Genomic DNA, 22,740 nt, shown 5'->3' with positions numbered 1-22,740 from the left:
TTACGCAGCGCCTGAAAATAGGCTTATTGGAAGTTACCTAGCTGGGGACTATTTTCAGGCGCTGCGTAATTGTACTATCAATTGTTCCATTGTACCGTTTTCTTGGTATGTATGGAGAGTTTATTGTTTGTTTTTAACCAGTGTTTTTATGAGTAACGTTTTCTGTTCAGTGTCCGGCAGGTTTGATTGCACATCCAGGGTCATTTCCAATGATCTTAATTGAAGCCTAACAAACATCAAGTAACTGACTGCACTGCTGCTCTGTTTTGTTTTTTTGTTATGTTATAGTTTTAACAGTTTTGTCTGGAACACATCTGGGTCCGTCTGTTATGTATTTTGTTTTGTTTGTTTTTGTGTTTGAAGCACTGGTCTGTACATGAGTTAGCCGGGAAGCTAAATTCCTGTAATCTGGCTCTTTTTGGCCATTTTATTTCCCTCCTCAGTGCCAGTGGCTGTTTGTTTGTGCTTTGGTGTTTTTGTGTGTAAACTGTTATGAATTGAGTTTTGATTTGTATTAATATTTTTTTTTATATTGTTTTGGTTTTAGGTCGTTAAAGTGGGAGGGGTTGGCCATGGTACCCTGTACTGTGTGTCCACATGGAGTGCTGTGTTTAAAATTTTTTGATTGTTCGCATGCGTGTGTGTCATGGGTATTGAGTGTAGGGTAGAAATCTGAGGGTCTTTGCTGGACACCTCCCTCTTTATTTTTGTTTTTATCGTATTGTACTTATGGTTTTGTATGTTACTGGTATAGACTTGTGATGTGATTTGAGACCTTGTGTGAAGTATTGTTTGTTTGTTTTTATTGTATGTTAATAAAGTGATTCTTGTTGATATATCTGTCTATGTCTTCATGCTCACCCTACCTTTGGCAACGAACCTGTGCCCCTTTGCTTAGGGTTGTGCTGTTATGTCCCGGTGTATTCCGGGTGGCGTAGTCGACTATAGGATTTCTCTTATTATTGGTAATTTTCAAACACCTGACCCCTTTTGCCACACTTAGTCATATATATTGCATATAATTACCCTGAAATGTTCGGTGGACATTGCGCCTGTTCATTTTCACGAAAACAAAACCTTGCAAAGAACAGAAACTTACACGAAATGGATCCTAACGCCATGTGTTAAATGGCCTTGTTTTGGAGATAACATTGTCATAAATACATATAAAGTCTCATACAAAGTGAAGGGGCCTCATTTATAAAATATTGCGTATAAACCATCCTAAATTTGTTGTAAGATCATTTCTGTGCGTAACTGCGATTCAGAGAAAATGAACGTGCGCACAAAAACACGGCGCGTACGCCTCTCTTCCAGATGTGACAATTATAAATCGCAAATGATCTTGAAATTGTGCGCAGCTGACTGGTGTCAGATCTCCGCCTTGTAAACGCCCCCCAATTAATATTACCATATAAAAGAGCACATGCCAATATCCGAATTTCTATGCTTGGGAATGACGAGCACAAAGAAAAACAAAGGCAAAAAAAACTTATCTGAGTCTGAAATTGAGGTCCTGCTGGCGGAGGTAGAGGTTCGTGAGGGGACGCTTTTATTGAATAATGTGTACTTATTCTGTGGACAAACAATGTGTGCGTGGTTATATTTTTTTCTCTTGACTATTATCAAAATTACTACTTCTAGAAACAACAGAAATAATAAATAATAATAATAATAATAATAATAGTAGTAATTATAAAACAATTAGGTTTCCAAAAGTAAGACTAAACTACGAATTCAAGCAAAATTTTCAGTCACCTTAAAAAAGTGAGCCTCTATAATAATATATATAGTATATGTATAATAATATAATATATAGAATATATTAAAACCGTTATTGCACGACATAGGCCTATTCTTATAGGCCACACAGACAGACAAAACAGTCGGAGATGCGTTTATGCATTTTTTTTCTATTTTACGCATTAGTAGTAAATCAAGACTTCGCAAGTTCTCTTTTAAAATAAAGTAATAAAAAAAACAACGTGGAATAAACTGTGTACAGAAAGCGAGTAAAGAACTCAACATTTAAATCATTTTTATGCTGTTATTTCTAGACCTAATACTTGTATTTTTAAGATTTCTTACCATTCTTACCTTTTCTTCTCTTTAATTGAGGATTTATTGTTGATTTATTTTTATTGTATAACATTCAAATAAATTTCTCAATGTCCTCTGATCTAAATGTTGTGTCAGCTGTGAATGTCCTCGTTAGACTAATTTATTTTTCTCTGTAACTCCAGTTCCCCACTGAAAAGCAACCTCAAGGGGCTGGAGTGCCACTTCACCTGGGATCTGGGGCAATATCGAAATGAGCTCCAGGGGTTGAGGAGGAACATGCAAGATGTTGAGCAGCAGGAGTGCATCAGACTGATCCACCATTACAACCTGCTGGGCTTCCCTACTACTTCCCCTAAAGTTGAGAAACCTGTCAAATTTATACAAAGGGAAAGTGTTCTCTATGAAGGAAAACAGCCAGGAAAGGAAGATCTTGACTCAGACATGCATGAAGCTGTTTGAGAAGGTTGTCAAACATTACCCAGACTGTGTCAGAGGATGGTTAGCCCTTGCAACACTGCACCATTACGCACAGAACACTAAGAGAGCCAATGAGATTTACCAGCAGCTCCTGTCAGAGAAAGATGATCTCCCTCCTCATACTCAACAGTTACTGTACTATAGTTATGTGTGCCATCTACATCAGAGTAGACAGTCCAGAGACAAATCAATCAACTTTCTCATGAAAGCAGCAGAAATCCAAAACATTTCAGGGGACAAACAGAAAAGCATAATGATTCTTAAACAAACTGCGAAGAATGGCAGAAACTCTCGCTGTGAGGAGATTTTGCAATTTCTAAAGACAGTTCTTAATGATGAGTAAGTATTCTCTTTATTTCACTTATTCACGCAAAGTGAATAAATAAGTGTAAAGGTGCGGTCACGTTTACCATTGCTTGGTGAATTTTCTTAAGTGTTTCACCAGGAAACCATGCGTTTGAAGAAATTTGCAGTGGGTTTATGTTGGTCTTAATTTGGTTTAGTTAATTCTGTGTGAGTTGTGCATAGAATATTAATTTTGTGGCTTTACATTTCTCATAGCAACGGCAATGACAAATTATCAGACTGTGTCCCATTTCACTTTTACCCTGTTTTTAAGACATTTAACCCAAAACTATATGAAGTATTTTTTATAAATAGATTTCCTGTATGTCTAATTGCAAGAATAAATGTATCAGCTGATAAGGAGTCATCTCTATCCAATGACATGACACACTTTGAAAATGCAGAAATTTTCCATCCTATTATCTGTAATAAAATCACTTGTTGTATGGAACTCATTAAATCTGTTTATTGCTTGTGACTTCATTTCCTGTTTCTGTTGATATGGAAAAGATTTGACTGACTTGAAATACACAATGAATCTGATGAATAGAGAGAGATCTAGCAGCAAAACAGCTGGACACAACAAAAGAAATGTTTAAAAGAGTTCAACTGTAAATAGTGGCTCATATTGAGAGTGGAGCTGAGTATGTTTGGTAACACTTTATAAAGTTGCATTAGTTAACTACATACAGGAATACAGCATGATCTCTCAGTGACTCACATAAACAACAAATCAACACTGCTAGAAGAAACATCTCTCAAACCGGACCACCGCTGACCATTTATGGAGTAAATTGTTTACCATTCAAATATGCAAAAATGCATGACAGATTTTTAGACTGTATGTGGGATTGTGTAAAAATCTTGTAGTCTATTAAAAATGTTGATTATCTGTTCAATGGCTGCTAGATATTCTATATTTTTATGTAAACAAAAATACGACATCTTTTTTTTCTAAATGATTCTGTAACTCCAGCCTGAAACAACACCTTCAGAAGCTGGAGTGCCACTTCACCTGGGATCTGGGATACAGTAAAAATGAACTCAAGGCGTTACGGAGTAACTTGAAAGATGTGAACCAGGAAAGATGCACTTGGTTACTTCACTATTATAACCTGCTGAGCTACATCCAACAGTCTCTCGGCTTCAACACAGAGGCGCTGAAGTACCTGCACAAAGCAGAAAGTGTGATGCAGGAGCAGGGAACAGAAGAAGCTGGAGTCCGGCTGCAGGTTAACAAAGCTAACCTGGCTTGGGTCTACTTCCTTATGGGAGAGATGGATAAGAGCAAAGGATACCTAGAAGAGGTGGAGAGGCTTCAGGGAATGCATCCTGCTCCACCTGGATGTGCTCTACACCCTGAAGTCAGTGGAGAAAAGGGCTGGATGCTGGTGAAGTTCAACAAGTCCAAGAAGCGTCAGGCAATTGATTATTTTAAGATGGCTTTGAAAGCAGAACCAGAAAGGAAGGAATGGCACAAAAGTCTTGCCATAGCCATGAGCAGGGCATATATAAAGTCTGAATTTACTCCACAGCTGGAGGCTGAAATACTACAGCAGGTGAAAACGGCAGCAGAGATGGACCCAAATGATTTGTTCCTTCAATCCCTTTATATACTAAAAACGTTTGAGGTGCAACGAGAAGACAATGAGAGACAGATGCAAGATTTACTAGAAAAAACTCTTGAAACTGAAGACCTGGAGTGTTTGGGTATTATTTTCAGGTATTTTAGAACCATTTCTGTAGATAAAGCTATTAAAGCAGCAGAGAGAGCTCGAGAAAAGTTCCCCACCTCAAATAGAGTGTTGAAATATCTGGCAAATTGCTACAAATGGAAGGTTTACAATATTAAGGAAGACAGCATGGAAAGGAGGACATTGGCTATGAAATCCACTAAGCTGTTTGAGGAGGTTGTCAGACATTATCCTGACTCACTCAGAGAAACGGTAGCCCTTGCATCAATGCACAAGTACGCAAGCAACAGTGAGAAAGCAAATAAGATTTACAAGCAGCTCCTGTCAGGAATGGATGATTTCCCTCCCCACAGCCAACAGTATATTTACTATTGTTATGCCTGCTATCTATACAACTGCAGATGGTTAGAAGATTCAATCAACTTTCACATGAATGTGGCAGAAATCCCAGCTATTTCAGACGACAAACAGAAGAGCATTAAGATTCTTAAAAAACTGGGATGAATGGCAAAAATCCTCGCTGTGAGGAAATTTGGAATTTTCTGGAAAGAATTCATATTGACGATTAAAATGTGCTTTAATGCAACAACTAGGGGTGGAATGGTTCAACTTACTCACGGTTTGTATCACAGTTTTAGAGTCACTGTTTTGGTACGGTTCGGTATGTGCTATGTTTAGGGAAAAACTATACTGACAAATAAAAATAAAGAAAATAAGAATAATCTATCTAACTACCAGCAACAGCACAAATAAATACAATAGAATAAAGATACAAATAAAATAAACAGTGATTTTCAGTTTTTTTAGGTAGGTCTAACATTAGTTTTTAGGTACAGAAATTGAATAAAGTAATGAAATGTAAAACAGCATTGCGTATTTGACTGTATAAATTAAAGATTAATCTTTATTAAAGTTACAAAAGCTATTCAATCAAGAGCAGTGATTGATTTCTTTGTTGTTGCTGTTTAATTAATATTAAGAAAGTGCTGTCACTTTAAGAGAATGCACGGATCCAGTGCACTGATACAGTTCGTTCAGCCGGCTTTGTCTGCTATAGGATACTTACCAAGACGGGAATTTTGACATAATTTTTGTGTGAATTTGTCAATTTAAACACAATACTTCAGAGAGAGCTTAATATTTGCGCGTGTTCTGAGTCGCGGGTTTGCGTGCTTCGGATGAGCGCACGCACTGTCTGCTATAGGATACTTACCAAGACGGGCATTTTGACAAAATTTTTGTGTGAATTTGTCCATTTAAACACAATACTTCAGAGAGAGTTTAATATTTGTGCGTGTTCTGAGGCGCGGGTTTGCGCGCTTCAGATGAGTGCCCGCACAAATCTCCTCACTGAGCGCGTGAGCTCGCGTCCTCTGGCTCTTAAATATTTAAACTGGCAAAGCTTAAACAAGTTTAGTTTAAACACAGATATCAACGTGTGCTGTTCAGGTTTCACCTGTGCGCGCGCGCTATCAGCACCCAGGTGATGACGTAATAAATGACTGCTCATATTCCAGCATACGGCATTCGCATTGAACAAGAGTGAATAATGGTTTGTCCAAGGTTTTTTTCTTTTTCTTTTTTTTTCATCGCTGTTGTTGTAATGTACTGGGAAGCCAGAATGCGCATCCATCAACAGTTATTTAAAGCAAACCATATTACAGATGCGTTGTCAGATTTAAGTTGAACCGCGGTCCTAGCGCGTGCCGGACCGTGTGTGGAGAACCGTACGGTTCGATTTTTTTCCGCGAACCGTTCCACCCCTAGCAACAACCCTCAAAAATCACTACGGATGATGTTCTCTCTGTTTTACCTGATGGACAAACTATAATGGAGAAATTGTGCTCTGCCAGAAAATCAGAACTTGTTGAACTTCTTGTAAAAATATGTATTTAATATTTCTCTCTTTTTACCTCTGTGGAGGTCTTTACCTATTTAATGGCATTGTGTGAAGGACTGAAGCCATTTAGGCCATTCGACACCTATTTTAAAAGAATGTCAAAGTAAGAACATTTAACCCAGGACAATATAAATAAATAAATATAAATAGTTTTTCTCTGTCTAATTAATTTCCAGAATGACAAGTGGACATTTCTTAAGTCTTTATTCAAGGATATAAACTGCAGTAATTTTCCATCCCATAAAAAAAATCACTTGTTAAATGGAACTTAAGAAAAATTACATAATAAATCTTTATCGTGTATAATGACTTCATCTCCTATTTCTGAGTGGCGAATTGATTTTGAATACACACTGAATCTGAAATTGCCCGATGAAGATATCTAACAGCAAAAACAGGTGGAACCAACAAAATACTTTTTAAAGGCAGATTGACTTTGTAAACACTAGCTCAAATATTCATTATAACATGGTGAATATGCAAATCTCCTCAAATGTCAGAACAGCCAATCAGAAATACAGTCGGGTCACACCCACATAAAAGCATCAACATCAAAAGATCCATATGTTACTTGTAAACAAAATTTCTGGAATATATCTAATGATTATCCATGGTGCTTTATAGTCGTGAAAATAAGAGTTTGGTTTGATTCAGTAAAACCTGGTACTACAACACAGTGATTCATGTACATTATGCTACAAAACAGCTTGCATTTGTGGTAAACCACGTGAGAACTTTGTACCAGAACACCATTATGCATTATGTTTGAGGAACAAGTCTCTAGACTTTTACCACTATCATTAGGAGTTGGAGTTGCCACGTCCTCAGAAAAGTGGTTAATTTCCCAGCATTTCTCGAGGCTTAGAACGCAGGCTGCTGGTCGATGCAAATAAGGTGCATGGGGAAAAAAATGTCAGGACAAGTGTGACAGCGCCATAATGTGTGCTACATGGTTCAAAAAGGCTTGCTACGTTAACACACACACACACACACACACACACATAAACACAAACTAACAATAAATACATAACAATAATAGTAACATTCAGAGGTTGCTTGTGAAGGCTCCACTGTCACAGAGAGTAAACGACTATGTCTTTCAGTAAAAACGAAAACATATGCAGAACTGAAACTACTGGGAGGGGGATCAGGGTGTAATACAGAAAATGTATTGCTAATAATAATTTCAGCAGTGTGTATTTTCAAAGCCAGATATAGGCCTAGTAAAGAATGGTGACAGGAGCTAAAAAGAACAGCTCGTTTCTTCTGCTGTTTTAATTTTTTTTTTATTCTAGCTTCTTATTCTGTTTTTACCTTTTCCTTTTGTAAAAAAATCTCTTTTGAGCTTAAATTTATTCAAAATAACTTCAAATAAAATATTTATTCATTTGATTTTGTTCCACCTATAATTTGAGGAATTTAACCAATTGTAGGCTACACTAGGTGTTATAGCTTAGCTACGACTCTGAAAAGTAGCTCGTTTTAAACCTTTAAAAGTATCCAACGAACAATGATGTTCCGTTTGTGTGTCCGTGCCGTTAAGTTTTGGCAAGTAGCTTTGGGGATTATTTCTGTAAGATGGTTAAAATGTTATATGTAAATGGAAATAGTTCAATTAAACTAAAAAACGGTACTTCTCCCAGGTTTTCTCTAAATCGTGATGTGCGTAAAGGATGCCCAGTGTCTCCTTATCGGTTCTTAATTACAGTGCAATTTCTTAATTTACATATTAAAAGGAGTAACCTAAAAGGCATCACTGTTGGAAATGCAGAATTAATCATTAGTCAATTAGCTGATGACACAGCATTGTTTTTAGAAGACTCCTCTCAAATCTCAATAGCCTTAAATATTCTTTAGTCATTTTCTAAAGCTTCTGGTCTAAACCTTAATATTGATAAATGTTAATTATTTCCCATTAAAAGTTGTAATGTCTCTTCAATCTGTGGCATAGCTGTTAAAGGCACTGTTAAATATCTTGGTATAGAAATAACTAAAGAAAAAAATAGATGTGCAACAAACTTAAATCCGATTATTGAAAAAACTAAGAAAAAACTGAATTGCTGGCTTCAAAGGGATCTATCTATTAAAGGAAGAGTTTTGCTCACGAAGGCTGAGGGACTTTCACGTCTCTCTTATGGCCCAATCTCTTTATGTAGATAAGCCTATGTAAATTGGTTGATAGAGCTCTAACAGATTTTGTCTGGAAAAACAAAAGCCATTATATGAAGAAGTCTGTTATTTTAAATTCTTATAACAAAGGTGGCTTAAATTTGATTGATTTTAGTTCTTTAAATTACACTTTCAAAATAAATTGGCTTCAATATTTGAATAATCAAAACTCCATCTGGAATATTTTCCCTCAACAAACTTTTTCATATATTGGAGGTATACGATGTTTACTGATGTGCAACTACAACTTATCAAAAATTCCTATCAAACTTTCAAATTTCCACCAACAGGTACTTTTGGCATGGGCTTTAATATATAAACATAATTTCACTCCCCATAAATTCTTTATTTGGAACAATCAAAATATTTTATACAAAAATAGAACTTTATTTTTTGATCAGTGGTTTAATAACGGATTACTTTTAGTTTGTCAGCTATTTAACAACAAAGGTTTACTAATGACTTACGCAGAATTTCTTTCAGGATACAATATGCCAGTTACTCCCAAAGAATTTGCCATAGTTATGGGAGCGATACAAACAGGAATCTGTATGCTTTTTAAAAATTACACTCAATCTACTACTATAACTACTGCTTTCCCTGAGCCAATGGACACTCCAATAGTTGAAATATGTTTTTCTGGAAAAAAAAGATAGAAACATTAAAGATAGATCCCTGTTTATTGAATATATTATCTTGATATCTCCTGCAATCTTTTACTGGAATAATTTATTAAAAAATTTAAAATGGAAAAAGATTTGGTCTTTACAACAAAAATATTTTCTCACCAATAAAGTAAAAGAAGTGTCTTTTAAAATAATAAATACATTTTAGCCTGTTAAATATTTTATGATTAAATATAAAACCAATATTGATACAAGATGCTCATTTTGCCAAGTTCACACAGAAACTGTCCACAGAAACATTTTGGTCATGTATGGAAAGATATTGAAACATTTATTAAAGATAATATCCAACAAGATTTATTGGTTACTTTTAAAGATATTATTTTTGGACACTTTGATTCTGATTCTATAAAAACAAAGCTTGTTTTGTTATAAATTAAATGTATTTTCTTGGCAAATTCTATATCCACAAATGTAAATTCACCAACAACAAACCAATTTTTCTTGTTTTTTTGAAAGAATTTAAAATGTATCTTAATACTATTTCATCCTCTGTAAACAAGAAAGCGAGAAGAACAACCTCAATTTGTAATGACTTTAATTTGTATACTCTAATTGAAATATAAATTAATATCTTACCCTCATGTCCTTTCTTCCAATTTTTACTTTTTCTTTCTTTTTTTTTTGTTCTGTATGTTCAGATGACATTGTACATATTGTTGATAAATGTTGTGTACTCTATACAAAGTTGTATATCTTTAATGTCATCTTTGTGATGTTTGCATTCATAAAAAAAACAGCCAAAACTCTAGATGGCATTGACTACAGGAGCAAGGCGGACGCAGTCACGCAGACGACGTTGTTTGTTTATTGATTGATTGACTGCTTGAATGATTACAAATGATACACTACAAGACAGATGACAACCAACAACGTAAAGCACATCTACAATAAATATAATAATATACTCTGTTAATAGTGGTTTTATACAGAAAATATTTCATTTTGAAGTGGATCCGTGTGGCTTTTGTGGAAAAGTAAACTTGTCTGAGGAATTAGATAGTTAGGTTATAATCAAGGACTAATCTAATATGAATACTTCTCCCTTTAATAAAAGCCGATTGTGTTGCACTATAGGCCAAACTACGCCTTTTTTTAAGTCTATTTGCAAACAGTTGTCTCCAGCTTGTCTAAAATAATTAGTCCTTGTTCGACTTTGGAACTAGAATAATTAAACCGTGCTTCCATAGATGGTGATAAATTAGCTTTACTCTTTTAGTCAAAAACTAGGATTCGTATTTCGGGCCAAAAACGTTTCTACTGTAATCCCATTGATACCTGGGGACGTTCCTTTGGACATTTGAGTAATAGCAATATCTAATTCTAAATTATCAGTATCAGCTTCCATCATTTTTCTAAAATCACTGTCTATAATAGGAACTTTATATTTTAAGAAAGGAAAACATCACCATCTCTCTTATTAAATCTTGATTTATAAATCAGAAGGAATAAATAATCATCAATGAGTGTTTTCAATCAGTGTCTTCACTTATGTGGTTATTATTGCCAAGTTTATTAATAGTTTTTAAAGCTTGTTTGTGTTTTTCTAAATGAAAGAAATAACAAGGTTTCCCCTCTTAAACTTTAAATAAGCTTCAGTATATTCCGAGCAGCTAGGGTCCTCACACATACCAAGAAATCTTCTCACATTACTCCTGTTTTATCCAGACTACATTGGCTACCTGTTCGTTTCTGTATTCAATACAAAATACTCCTCATTACATTCAAAGCTCTCCATGGTCTCACCCCTCAATCAGATCTCATACACACCTACACCCCTTCCAGTGCACTTAGGTCCTCTGAATCTGGCCTGTTACAAGTTCCCCGGCATAAACTAGTATCATTTGGCGGTATGACCTTCTGTATCGCTGCCCCCACACTCTAGAACTCTCTTCCCCAGCATATTCGCTTCATTACGGGATTTCAAAGCCCACCTGAAAACATATCTTTTCACTTTGTGCTATTCTAATTTACCTGTCTCCTGATCTGTGTTTTTTCTCTTATGTATGTCTTTATTTTGCTGTCATGTGAATGTGGATTTATTGTATTGAATGTGGAATTATTGTAAAGCATCCTTGGGTTTGTAGAAAGGCGCTAAACATTATTATTACTATTATTATTATTATTATTATTAATCCATTTGCCTCTAGATCTTAAGAATGCTCCTTTAGCATTTTCTGTATAAAATCTGTTCAACTTTGACTATACATGAAATTCTTTCTGCTCTATATCACTCAAAATATCTTTGTTACCAAGGTATTGTCATCTTGATAAGATTGTTAACTGCCTTGATTTTCTAGTATTTGCAAAAAAGTTTCCCTTCTTTTATTGCCAATCTTTTAATGTTCAATATGACCCCTTCTCTGCAGTTAATTCTATATTTTGACATCCTTAATCATTAACAAAACAGATTAAATGTGTTGAAAGAAGTAGGATATCTATCCTGCCTTTCATCTGGAACAGCATTAAAATCTCCTTCAATAATAATTTTATCTGTAAGACATATATGTTCTTCCAGTCATCAAAGCCATATTCTGAAAAAAAAAAAAAAAAACTATTAGCGGCCTTGTTAGTGTAACCAATAAACATTAATCAATATATAATTACATAAGTTAGATTCAAGAATCACCATAATCCAATGGCCCTTACTATTGCCTGAACTTGCAATAATTGTAATCAATTAAACAAAAATGCGACCCCTGCTGAATGGGAAGTTCCATGAGAAAATAAAGTGTCTCTCTCCACCACTGATCTATATCAGTGGTCTCCACCCCATTGTGACTTCCAAAATCTACATCAGTTGAATGCGAAAGAAACAATTAACTTTTACTTGCTTCTTTCAACAACAACAAAAAAAAAAGTGCCATTTAAAGATAACAGAGAAAGAGACAAATAACTGAAATGAACTGCAATGAAAGAACTGCTAAGTTTCAGATATTATTCCTCTTATTCTAGATTCAGATGTTTATGTGCCTTATATTTCAGTACTCTCCTCACAAAAATAAAAATTACAGCTCAAAAACCAGTCACATCACTGCATTCACCATGGAGGAAGCAGTTACTCTCTGACCATTAATCACTGCATATCCTTCTTGCAGGTATGTTGTTCTTCTTTGTCATGCTTCCATGTCAAGCATGAGCCTCTCTGTCGTCCTTGCAAAAATCCTCTCTGAAGCTGATTTTTCCCTTGAAACCAGACCGGTGCATGTATGATCCTTCATACCACGTTGTGTACATTTTTCATGCCAAACTGGATAATGATATGACAAGGTCCTTCTCTCTTCGTTTTTTTGAAGTTGTTCTGGAGATTGAGGGACGATTGTCACAGAATATCAATCATGAAACTTTTTTTCCCTATGCTTCTGTCACTCATTTGGGCCCAGGACTTTTGAGAGGGGTGTGAGGCATTGTCTGCTGTCGTACATCTTTAACAGACAATACTTCAGACTCCATGAAGTCCAAAGTTTCCTCACAAGCTGAAGCTGCCGACACATATACATGTTACACTTACAAGGACAGAGGCTCACACTGAAGTAACTTTAAAATACACAAAATAAACAAAAACACTAAATAAATACAAATGCTTCAAATGCTGAATTTGCAGTCACCGTAAACCAAGAATAAACGGGTTCTTTGACCCCAATCTGTTCTCTGACATTATATGAGAATAGGTGAACTTTATTGGGTGATGTAAGCAAAATAGCATTTGTGCATTACTGTTCATTAATGAAGCTCTCTCTTTCAGTTATCCTCTGAAATGCACCCTTGAGAAGCTGGAGTGCCACTTCACCTGGGATCTGGGGTGCAATAAAAATGAGCTCCATGAGTTAGAGAGGAACATACAAGACATCTAAGAGCTGGGATGCACCAGGCTAGTTCACCATTACAACCTGCTGGGCTACATCCAACAGACTCTCGGCTTCAACACAGAGGCGCTGAAGTACCTGCACAAAGCAGAAAGTGTGATGCAGGGAGCAAAAGAAGCTGGAGTCTGGCTGCAGGTCAACAAGGCTAACCTGGCTTGGGTCTACTTCTTTATGGGAGAGATGGATAAGAGCAAAGGATACCTAGAAGAGGTGGAGAGGCTTCAGGGAATGCATCCTGCTCCACCTGGATGTGCTCTACACCCTGAAGTCAGTGGAGAAAATGGCTGGACGCTGGTGAAGTTCAACAAGTCCAAGAAGCGTCAGGCGATTTATTATTTTAAGATGGCTTTAAAATCAGAACCAGAAAGGAAGGAATGGCACAAAGGTCTTGCCATAGCAATGAGCAAGGGTTACAGAAAATCTGAATTCACTCCAGAGCTGAATGCTGAAATTTTAGCGCAGTTGTAAAAGGCAATAGTGATAGACCTAAATGATTTGTTCCTTCAGTTCCTTTAAATACTGAAAAAGTCTGAGGTGCTAGCAGAAAACAATGATGAAGAAATACAAATTTTATTAGAGAGAACCTTTGAAACCAAAAACATGGAGGGATTGCCAGGGTATTTTTCAGTATTACAGAAGATTCCACAGAGAGATGTTTTCAAGACGGAGAAAGGGTTCGAGAAAATTTTCCCACCTCTACTACAGTTCTTAGAATCGTAGCTAATTTATACAAATGTAAGGTTTTCTTGATGAAGGATGACAGTGAGGAAAGGGAGACTTTGGCTAGGAAATCCATTGAGCTGTTTGAGGAGGTTGTCAGACATGATCCCGATCGTCTCAAAGTAAAGTTAGCCCTTGCATTGCTTATTGCATTTAATTATAACTACTGTTCACATGTGAATATAAAACACTTTTATAATTGCTTTTCTTTGAGACCTTCATTTCTGAAAAGTGGATATACAGATGTGTTGCTTACATGTCCTGCTGTTTCAAATAGAATAAACATTTATTATAAAACACTGATTCATTTATTTCTCATTTCTACTTGATCAGATCTGCCTGCTTTGTTGATTTTGAAACTTTGTGTTTACTGTTTGCAATAATATGCTAATTAAAAATCTTTTCTCACAGATAAGTGATTTTCAAACATTAGAAATGTATGTTTTCTTTTCACATTTTCCAAAGAACTTTAGCTTGCCAATGGAGAGACTGAAGATACATTGTGACAAACTGAAAATGATCTATTGTAACAGTGTTCCAGCACGAAACAAGGTCACATACAAATAAATGTGTACTGTTCAGAGTCACAAGGTATTTGATGTACTTTCTAAAAGTTTAAATCAAGAGATTACATGTAATTTGTTTCTCTTCTTGTCGAATACCCATAATTCTTTTCGAAGGGAGAATATTGTCCATGATCTTTATATGAAATACAGGTTATCTGATACTGTTTATATATACTATAGCATCTCATATTATTCTTGTTTCCCTGACATTTAGCCATTTTTCAATCCATAAAGTCTATTCACCAAGGCATTCTCTGAATGGCTCACACAGAATATCCAAGTCCAAAGAAAGCTTTGTAGATTGATGCATAATTAGAAAAAATCCATCGCATTTTGCCATATTTAAAAACGTAGTATTGAAAACATTTAACATAAAATATGTACACAAGTTATCATATTGATAACTCAATTGTTATCAATCGATAACATTTATGACATTAAAAAGATGACATTTGATTTAAATGTTTTTAGGACAGTGAGGTTTACAGTGGTGTATGTAGCTGTATACACGTCACAAAATTTTGGGGTCAGTAAGATTTATTTTTTGTTTTTGAAGGAAATTAAAACTTTTATTCAGCAAATTATTCCATCACAAAAATAAATTACATTTTACAATATATTAAAATAAAAATTCAAGTGTAATAATATGTCAATATTTGTAATAATATTGCTTTTTTATTGTATTTTGATAAAACAAATGCAGCCTTGGTGAGCGTAAGAGACTTTTTTTTTTTTAATCAAAATCTTACAGACCCTAAACTTCTGAACGGTAGTGTACATTATAAAAACACTGAGCTGTGAATGAAGCAGTGTACATGGAACTATTGGGAAAAGCACATCTGATCATTTCTCTGACTAGCCAATCAGATATCAGCTGAGAGAGACACATTAAAATAACAAATAAGTATCAAATACAAAATAAATTTCCTTTGTAGCAAACACGCTTTTAACCAATTGGTTAATCCTGCATCCTGCATTTCAGTAGTAGAGCAGTGTGTTCTTTTGGTCAGTTCTGTGTTCATTAATGCTACAAAAGAGCATGTATTTGTGGCAATCACTCTGACTGATATTAAGCTTCAGATCAGGAACACGTGAAAACCCTTTTTAACTCTGGAGGGTCACTTTCATGTTTCTTGACATCAATGTCGCAGTATTTTTCTACTGCTTTAGAAATCTCCATTGTACCTGGTTGTGAGTCAGTTTAAGCAAGAGCTCCCTCTAGTGCAACGGATGGTAACTCTCACAGCAGCCAGAATCACAGCACTGCAGATCAGAGCGACTCCACTGAGGACGAATGTAGCTGTGTAGGAACCTGTCTGATCCACTAGCCAACCTAAGAGAGAGAGAAAACACTAATTTAGTTCATTAGTTTGTTTAATTTAATTTACATATCATTCAGTTAAATAGAGAGTGGAAAATCTGCTGACCTCCAATAGGTGGGCTGATGAGGTAGGGGATGGCGTGAAGAAAGTAAACAACTCCCAGAGCTGAGGTCAGGTGGGTGGAGCTGACAGTGTCAGAGGTCACCACAGGAATAAGTGCCACGTAAGCTCCATCAAAGCAGCCGTAGATGAGAGAAAAGGGGACGAGCAGGGAAAAACCATTCAGCAGAGGCAGAAAGAGACAACTCAGCCCTTCTGACCCCACAGCCAGCATGTAACTCACCACCCTATATGGCCTCAAACACCTGAACACAACACACATAGATACAGATCAAACCACAGTGTGAAGGATAGGAATTGTGAAGAATTACAATAGCAGTGGTTCAGTATCATTGAATAAGTAGTGCAGGAATCTCTACTTTGTTTCAAGTGAGAATTGTATATCAGTAGCCGTTTGAGCACTATTAATAGCACACCTTTTAGTCAAGCTTTTAAAAACTCACAGTGTACACTAAAGTCTCATGCTGTCCCAGACACCAATATTTTAATGATTCAGAACATATGAATTACTGTGTGGCCAGGTAAGATTTCAGCATGGAGAAAACAGAGCTCACTGTGAGTGTGTATCAGCACTGCTTGTTGTTTGCTTTTGGTATCTGTTTGAGCGTTTGGACCCAGAAAAGGTGATAGGGTTGATTTCCAATCGTACTGAATGTATAGATTTAATCTACCTTAGAAGACATGAATATGAATTTAAAAACAGATTACAATATCACATTTTTTATGCCTACCTCCACAGGTTTTATCAAGTTAACAGGCGTCTAGTGTAGATGTAGCTCTTAAAGGGATAGTTCACCCAAAAATGAAAATTCTGTCATTAATTACTCACCCTCATGTCGTTCCAAATCTTTGGAACACAAATTAAGATATTTTCATTGTTTTTGATTTCTTTGCACACAAAAAGTATTCTCATAGCTTGGTAAAATTACAGATGAACCACTGATGTCACATGGACTATTTTAACGGTGTCCTTACTGCGTTTCTGGGTCTGGGAACATTTCAGTTGCATTGCATATCAAAAATATCTTAATTTGTGCTCCACAGATAAACAAAGGTCTTACAGTTTGGAACAACATGAGGGTGAGTAATTAATGACATAATTTTCATTTTTGGGGGAACTATCCCTTTAAATGTCTATAATATTGCAATTTATGGGAGAGTTAGAAATAAAATCACAACAAACTCTTACTTTCTATCTGCAATCCATCCAAAAGTGATAGTACCGACAATCCCTGACACTCCAAGTATGGACATGAGTAATGCTGCCTGCTGAGGGCTGACACCTGCACTCAGGGAATATGGCACAAGATACACAAATGGCACACTGCAACCATATGCAAGGAACAGGAAGGACACCAACATCAATAAGAAGTCTGGTATCAACAGGAAGGAATATTCTCTCAATACTGTTTTCCTTATGATAGACCATACATTGTCCCTGGACTGCTTCAGTAATTTTGTGTTTGCCACTTTTGACTGTGCCAAAGTATTGTGGTTAGTGTTTGATTCTGGGAAAGTTGTGTCCTCCTGGTTGGTTGGCAAACAGTCCAAAGGCAAGTCACCTGATTGTACTAAAGCTGGGACTGAGATGTCTGTATCTGAGCACTTTGGCTTTGATTCTTTGTCCCATTCATCTGTGCTTCTGGTCATAGTCTCTGAGTCCTCTGAGTCTTCCTGTCTAAGGTTTATTTCCACATTGGAGTGTGTTTGCTTTGCATCAGAAGGCTTTGACTCCATCCGTTCTTTTCCATCGCTCTGCATATTCTCAGCATGTTCATTTTCCCCACTCTTTTCCATATTCGTATGTTTTACCTCCACCGATCTCTGTTCCTGTGCACTCACTTCCATATTGTGCCCTGCATCAGCAAGTTTCACATTTAGGAAATCAACCTTTTTGCCACCCTCCAAGTCCATCTCTTTCTGTCTCCCGCTTTGACCTTCCAAAGGCCTCATAAGTGCTCCACAGACACACATGTGGGACACCAAACCCCCCAGAATGAGCAGCGCACCCCTCCAGGAGAAGAGCTCAATGAGGAGTTGGACAGCGGGTGCTAGTATGAAGGTTCCGATGCCGCTGCCTGACATGGCGATCCCGTAAGCCAGCGCTTTTCTCTCGCTGAAGTAAGAACCCACCATGGCAATTGCAGGAGTGTAGCTGAGAGCAAATCCCACACCTGTGCAGAGAATCAGGGAACTTCAGTCTGTGTGCATTGAATTTATTTAATACACGAGTTTCACAATTTGAGTTGAATTACTGAAATAAATGAACTTTTCCACGACATTCTAATTTATTGAGATGCACCTGTACATGACTACGGACATGCCTGCCTAGTTTGTTGCAAATTGATATAATAATTGCAGGGCAAGGTGACTACAATAGCTTCCCCAAATTATGATTATCAGTGCAGTTAAAATAAAAGCTTGTATGCTTGTATGTGTGCAAATCTGAATCAAACCTGTAAGAACACCCAGTGTGAGATACAGGAACTCCACACTGGTGGCCAGTGAGCTGAGCAGCAGGCCGGCAGCGGAAAGAAGCCCACCAAACATGATAGCTATACGAGAAGAGAGGCGGTTCCCTATATAACTACTCAGTGGAGCTATAAAGAGAATGAGAAAAAGAATGAAGAGAAAGTGGTGGATAGCAAGATAAATATTGAATATTAACTGATAAATATACAATATCAACCTATACCAATAAATAAAAGATTATTATTTATGACACCGCCTTCTAAAACAATTTATTAAAAAAAAAAAAAAAACATCCTAAAAATGTGTTTCAACAGATACACTGGAAAAGCTAGCTCCTTAAGGTGACATCTGCATATGTTTTTTATTAACCTTTACAGTTCTTTTAAGAATATGTTTATCTTTATGATATATTTATCAATAAATATGTATTGATATGTGTATGTAATCTCAAACATTTGACAAATACTATAATATCTAACTGCTTAAACTAAGTAAAAGAATTGTGAAAAACAGATACCACAAGATATAACCAAGGCCCTTACATAAATATGAAAATGTGTTTCTGTGAACATTCTTTCTCACCAGCAGCCAGATAAATCTGGTTTAGAGTGGACTATGCACTGTAAACCTGTCAACAGAGACTTTTTTTTTTTTAAACAAAGTTCTCCTAAAATCAATATAGTTTTATACAGTTTGAGCTGCCACCTTTGAGTCAGAGAGTTTTTCTATAGAGAGAACATTGGGGATTTTTTTTTTATTTTGGCATTAGTCTTACCACACAACATTGTGGTGCAGTCCAGCAGAGAGTGTATCCATGCAGTTGCAGAATAATCTCTGGAAAAGTATGACTGGAATTCCACAAAAAAGATGGAAACACACCTGCAACCAGCATGAGAAAGTGCAGATTTGAGAAAGCAATATGATAAAGGTCTTCTGGTGCTTAGAGCAACATTAATTTTATTCCTTTTAAGCACAACATCTAAAACTGGGTATTACTCCTGGGGTAGTTATTCTGCTTATTTAATGATTTAATATTAAAAGACATGAGTAATTCAGTCTTGGCTAGTGGCTCAGTATTTAAAAACGTAAGAGAACATAAGAATCTTGGTTGAGTTTAAAGGCCATTTCTGCAGCTTTTAGCTTAATTTAGGCTCACATTAAATTTGCAAAAACTGAAGTGGCATGAGGGTATCACCTTAATTCTTGGTGAGGTAAGGTAAAAAAAAAAACTGATCCTGGGGGAGTCATGAACTAACCTAGTGACTGCACGTGTGCAAACAGTGGTGAGGAAACATCCGGCTACGATCATCCAGCCCCATCCGCCATCAGGAGCGGCCGCTGAATGTGGAGTTTTTTCACTCATCTCTAGACTTCTGCTGGACAAGATGCTTCCTCTCTTCATCCTCTCCCTCACTCTCTCACTCCTTTCAGCCTCTTGTTTCCTCTTCTGTCCAGTTTCAGCTGGTTTTGCTCTCTCTGGCTCTGTTTGGGACAAATTTACTTGCTGTTTTTCTCTTCCTTTCATATATAAGGAGCTTCTAAATGCCATCAAGCAAAATCTGCAGGAGAAACAGACATTTTTTTTAAACTTTAGCCTTCTTCTCAAAATGTATGTGCAATCTAAATCAGTCTGTGTGAAAAAAAAATCTCAATTTTTATTGTGAACTTACCTCAAATTACACTGTGGTGCTTTTGATTAAATACTAAAAATGTATCACTTATGTCTCTGAGATAAAAGGGATAGTTCAGCCAGAAAATGAACATTCTTGTCATCATTTGCTCACCCTCATGAACGTGTGAATGCTATGGTTAGTAAGTAAGAGCAAAATAAAGAAATTAGAGCCTGTCTGAGTCTGCCACATAAACACTCCATGATACAGAGTGTGACCAAGTTACTACACACACTAGTCTGGTCCAAAGGGAGGCAAGGAACACAGTGTGTCTTCATCAATTCCAAGAGAGAGGGCCAAAAACTAATTAATGGGGCAAAAGTAGTTACTTTATTGCTAAAATCATCAGACATGGAACAAAGACATTGAAAAAACAACTTTGTGCTGGGCTTGATTGGTATAGACTCACCTCAATCTATGTCCGTTAAACCACAGTCAGAATTTATGCGATGACTCAGTCTTTAAATTAAAGACTCAACAGACCGCCTCACTGAAGGTACATCTTCTGAAACTTGAAAAATGAGAGATAGTCATTAAAAAAAACATCTTACTAACCCAAACATTTAAAATAGACTACTGTTCAAATGTTTGGGTCAGTAAGATGTTTTTTAAATGCATTTTTCAGCGATTACTGCTTTTATTCAGCACTAAATTGACCAAAAGTGGCAGTAAAGACATTAGTGTTACAAAAGACTTCTATTTCAAATAAATGCAGTCTTTTTAACTTTCTATTCACCAAAAAATCCTGAAAAAATGTATCACTGTTTCCGCAAAAATAAGCAGCACAACTGTGATAAACACTTCATAAACATAGAGCAAAAAACAGACATGGAGTACTGAATAATTGCAACCAGCTGAATAGTTGGAACCAGGAGAGGTCAGAAGAGTGAATGTAAAAATAATCTTTCTGGATCAATACAGGTACAAGCATAAAATGTTCTGTCTTTAAAAAACATTAGCTAGACAAATAATTATGAATTAGCAGATGAGAACAATTCTCAACAACATACAAACAAACAAAATACATGACTGAACGTTTGAAGAGGTCAAAGAGAAACGAACTTACTCTGAAACACACTTCTCAGTGTGCAGAATCTAGAGCAGACGAGGAACAAAAACAACCGCTGCGCTCCTCCAAAGTGTGGCGGAACACATTGGCGCACATGGCTCTGCATCACTGCGCGGCGTGCGCGCTTGGACAGAACAACAGGGCGGAAAACAACCAGCCAACGGGTGGAAGTACAGGGGACCTCTTACTTGCTTTCATGTCTGAGGTCTAAACTACCGTTAACTGCAGTCCCGGGTCGGATATTTGCCATGTTTTCCCTCTCTCTCACCCCACCCTGTGCATATTATACAATGACTTTCAGGGGGGTCGACTATTTTAATAGAATTTCAATAGGACGTTTTCAGGACACAGTCTGTTGAGGTTCGTCTCGAGCAACTCAAGCTCTCCTTTGGTCAAACTCAGTAGCCTACATTTAGCTGTCAACTTAAAAATCATTTGACATCTACACTAAAGTTCCTTAAGGTATATTTAAAATGTAAAACCTATCTAAATCAATAATAGTTTTAGTTTTGTCCGATGATGACCCTAAAAAGTACTACTGTAGCCTACTCCTCAGCAAAATAATTCAGCCTATGTCTGAAAAATACAAGCCCAAAATGTCTTGTAAACTAACTTTTGTGATTACTTAAGTGTTTGAAAATTCAAAACCGAGACATATATTGATATGTAAAAAGAATATGTACTTTTAAGACCCCACCCCCACCGTTTGTTTTGAGTTCTTAGGGTTCAAGCTATAGCTTTAAGGAGGCCAGTCAGGAGATAACAGGAGAACAGCGGTTTGCCTATGCATATTACCCTAGGGGGCAAGGTGAGCCACTCATTTGCTTTTGAAAAGCATTTATCTAGTAAGTTTTAAGAGGTAATGAATGGTTCAATTGTACCTAACATTTTTGTCCTCGTTCCCTTTCTCATGTTCAGTTTAGTAAGTAGCCTAGGCTACCCTACATTTGCATTATCAACGTGTTAAGACAAAATCGTAAAATAATAAAACACAAAATCGTAAATAATAACATTTTAACTTTATTATTCTTTAAAATGTTCTTGCATAATAGCATCCAATTAAACCCAGTGAATCACACAGACATCAAATCTCTCATATTTTCTTAAAGCCACAAATTTCAACAGTGTGGCTTTAATGACATCTGAGAGGTGAAAAACAAAGACAGGAATATTTACATGTTTGTACAATCGAATATAACAGCAGAAAGTATCCATTAAAGTAGCATCAAACAAGCAACTCAAAGGATAATGTTTAAAAATGTCAGTAGGAATTAAAAGAAAACACCCAGATACAGAAAAAGAACAATAATGTTTCAAAAGCCCCTTTTCTCTCTTTATAAGTGTTACTGACAAAAAAGGCAGACAGGACACGAGCAGCTAGTTTCGAACTCTCTCTTAACCAAGCTGCTTTTAGCCAACAACATTCAGCGCAACTGACTTTACTGCATAGCAAGTAAAGTCAGGAGTGAAAGGTCACCTTTCAGAGGAAGAGAACCATATGCATTAAAATGATACCTAAGGATTTGTATTAGTACAACCGTCTATGATATAGACTAATACAGCTTTTAAACTGTAAGGTCTGTGCGTTGTTTCTTTACCAAAC

General features: G+C 36.4%; 2 protein-coding genes across 3 annotated transcripts; one reads left to right on the top strand and one right to left on the bottom strand.

The window, feature by feature from the left end:
• Positions 1–3,848: 3,848 nt before the first annotated feature.
• Positions 3,849–15,048, top strand: ifit16 (interferon-induced protein with tetratricopeptide repeats 16; the record flags this gene model as incomplete). Its single annotated transcript, XM_016463578.1, has 2 exons — positions 3,849–4,514; positions 13,733–15,048. Coding segments are annotated over 2 exons (852 nt in total), but the record flags the coding sequence as incomplete, so codon positions are not given.
• On the bottom strand, positions 10,136–21,291 carry LOC107670844 (monocarboxylate transporter 12-like). 2 transcript variants are annotated; one of them, XM_016463620.1, is made up of 9 exons: positions 21,135–21,291; positions 20,478–20,579; positions 19,655–19,880; positions 19,174–19,277; positions 18,383–18,526; positions 17,116–18,100; positions 15,912–16,171; positions 15,670–15,817; positions 10,136–11,866 (listed from the first exon to the last, which is right to left on the bottom strand). In XM_016463620.1, the coding sequence occupies exons 3-8, from the start codon at positions 19,798–19,800 to the stop codon at positions 15,681–15,683; spliced, it is 1,776 nt and encodes a 591-aa protein (XP_016319106.1). In that variant the 5' UTR covers positions 19,801–19,880; positions 20,478–20,579; positions 21,135–21,291; the 3' UTR covers positions 10,136–11,866; positions 15,670–15,680. The 2 variants fall into 2 exon arrangements, with proteins under 2 accessions (XP_016319106.1, XP_016319105.1); XM_016463619.1 differs by lacking the exons at positions 20,478–20,579; positions 21,135–21,291 and having other exon boundaries at positions 19,655–19,947.
• Between the last annotated feature and the right edge of the window lie 1,449 nt (positions 21,292–22,740).

The sequence above is a fragment of the Sinocyclocheilus anshuiensis genome, unplaced genomic scaffold (genome assembly GCF_001515605.1).
Source record: "Sinocyclocheilus anshuiensis isolate Anshui unplaced genomic scaffold, SAMN03320099.WGS_v1.1 scaffold784, whole genome shotgun sequence".
NCBI lineage: Eukaryota > Metazoa > Chordata > Actinopteri > Cypriniformes > Cyprinidae > Sinocyclocheilus > Sinocyclocheilus anshuiensis.
Note: the sequence above shows the minus strand (reverse complement) of the source record. Positions and strands in the feature narration are given on the sequence as shown.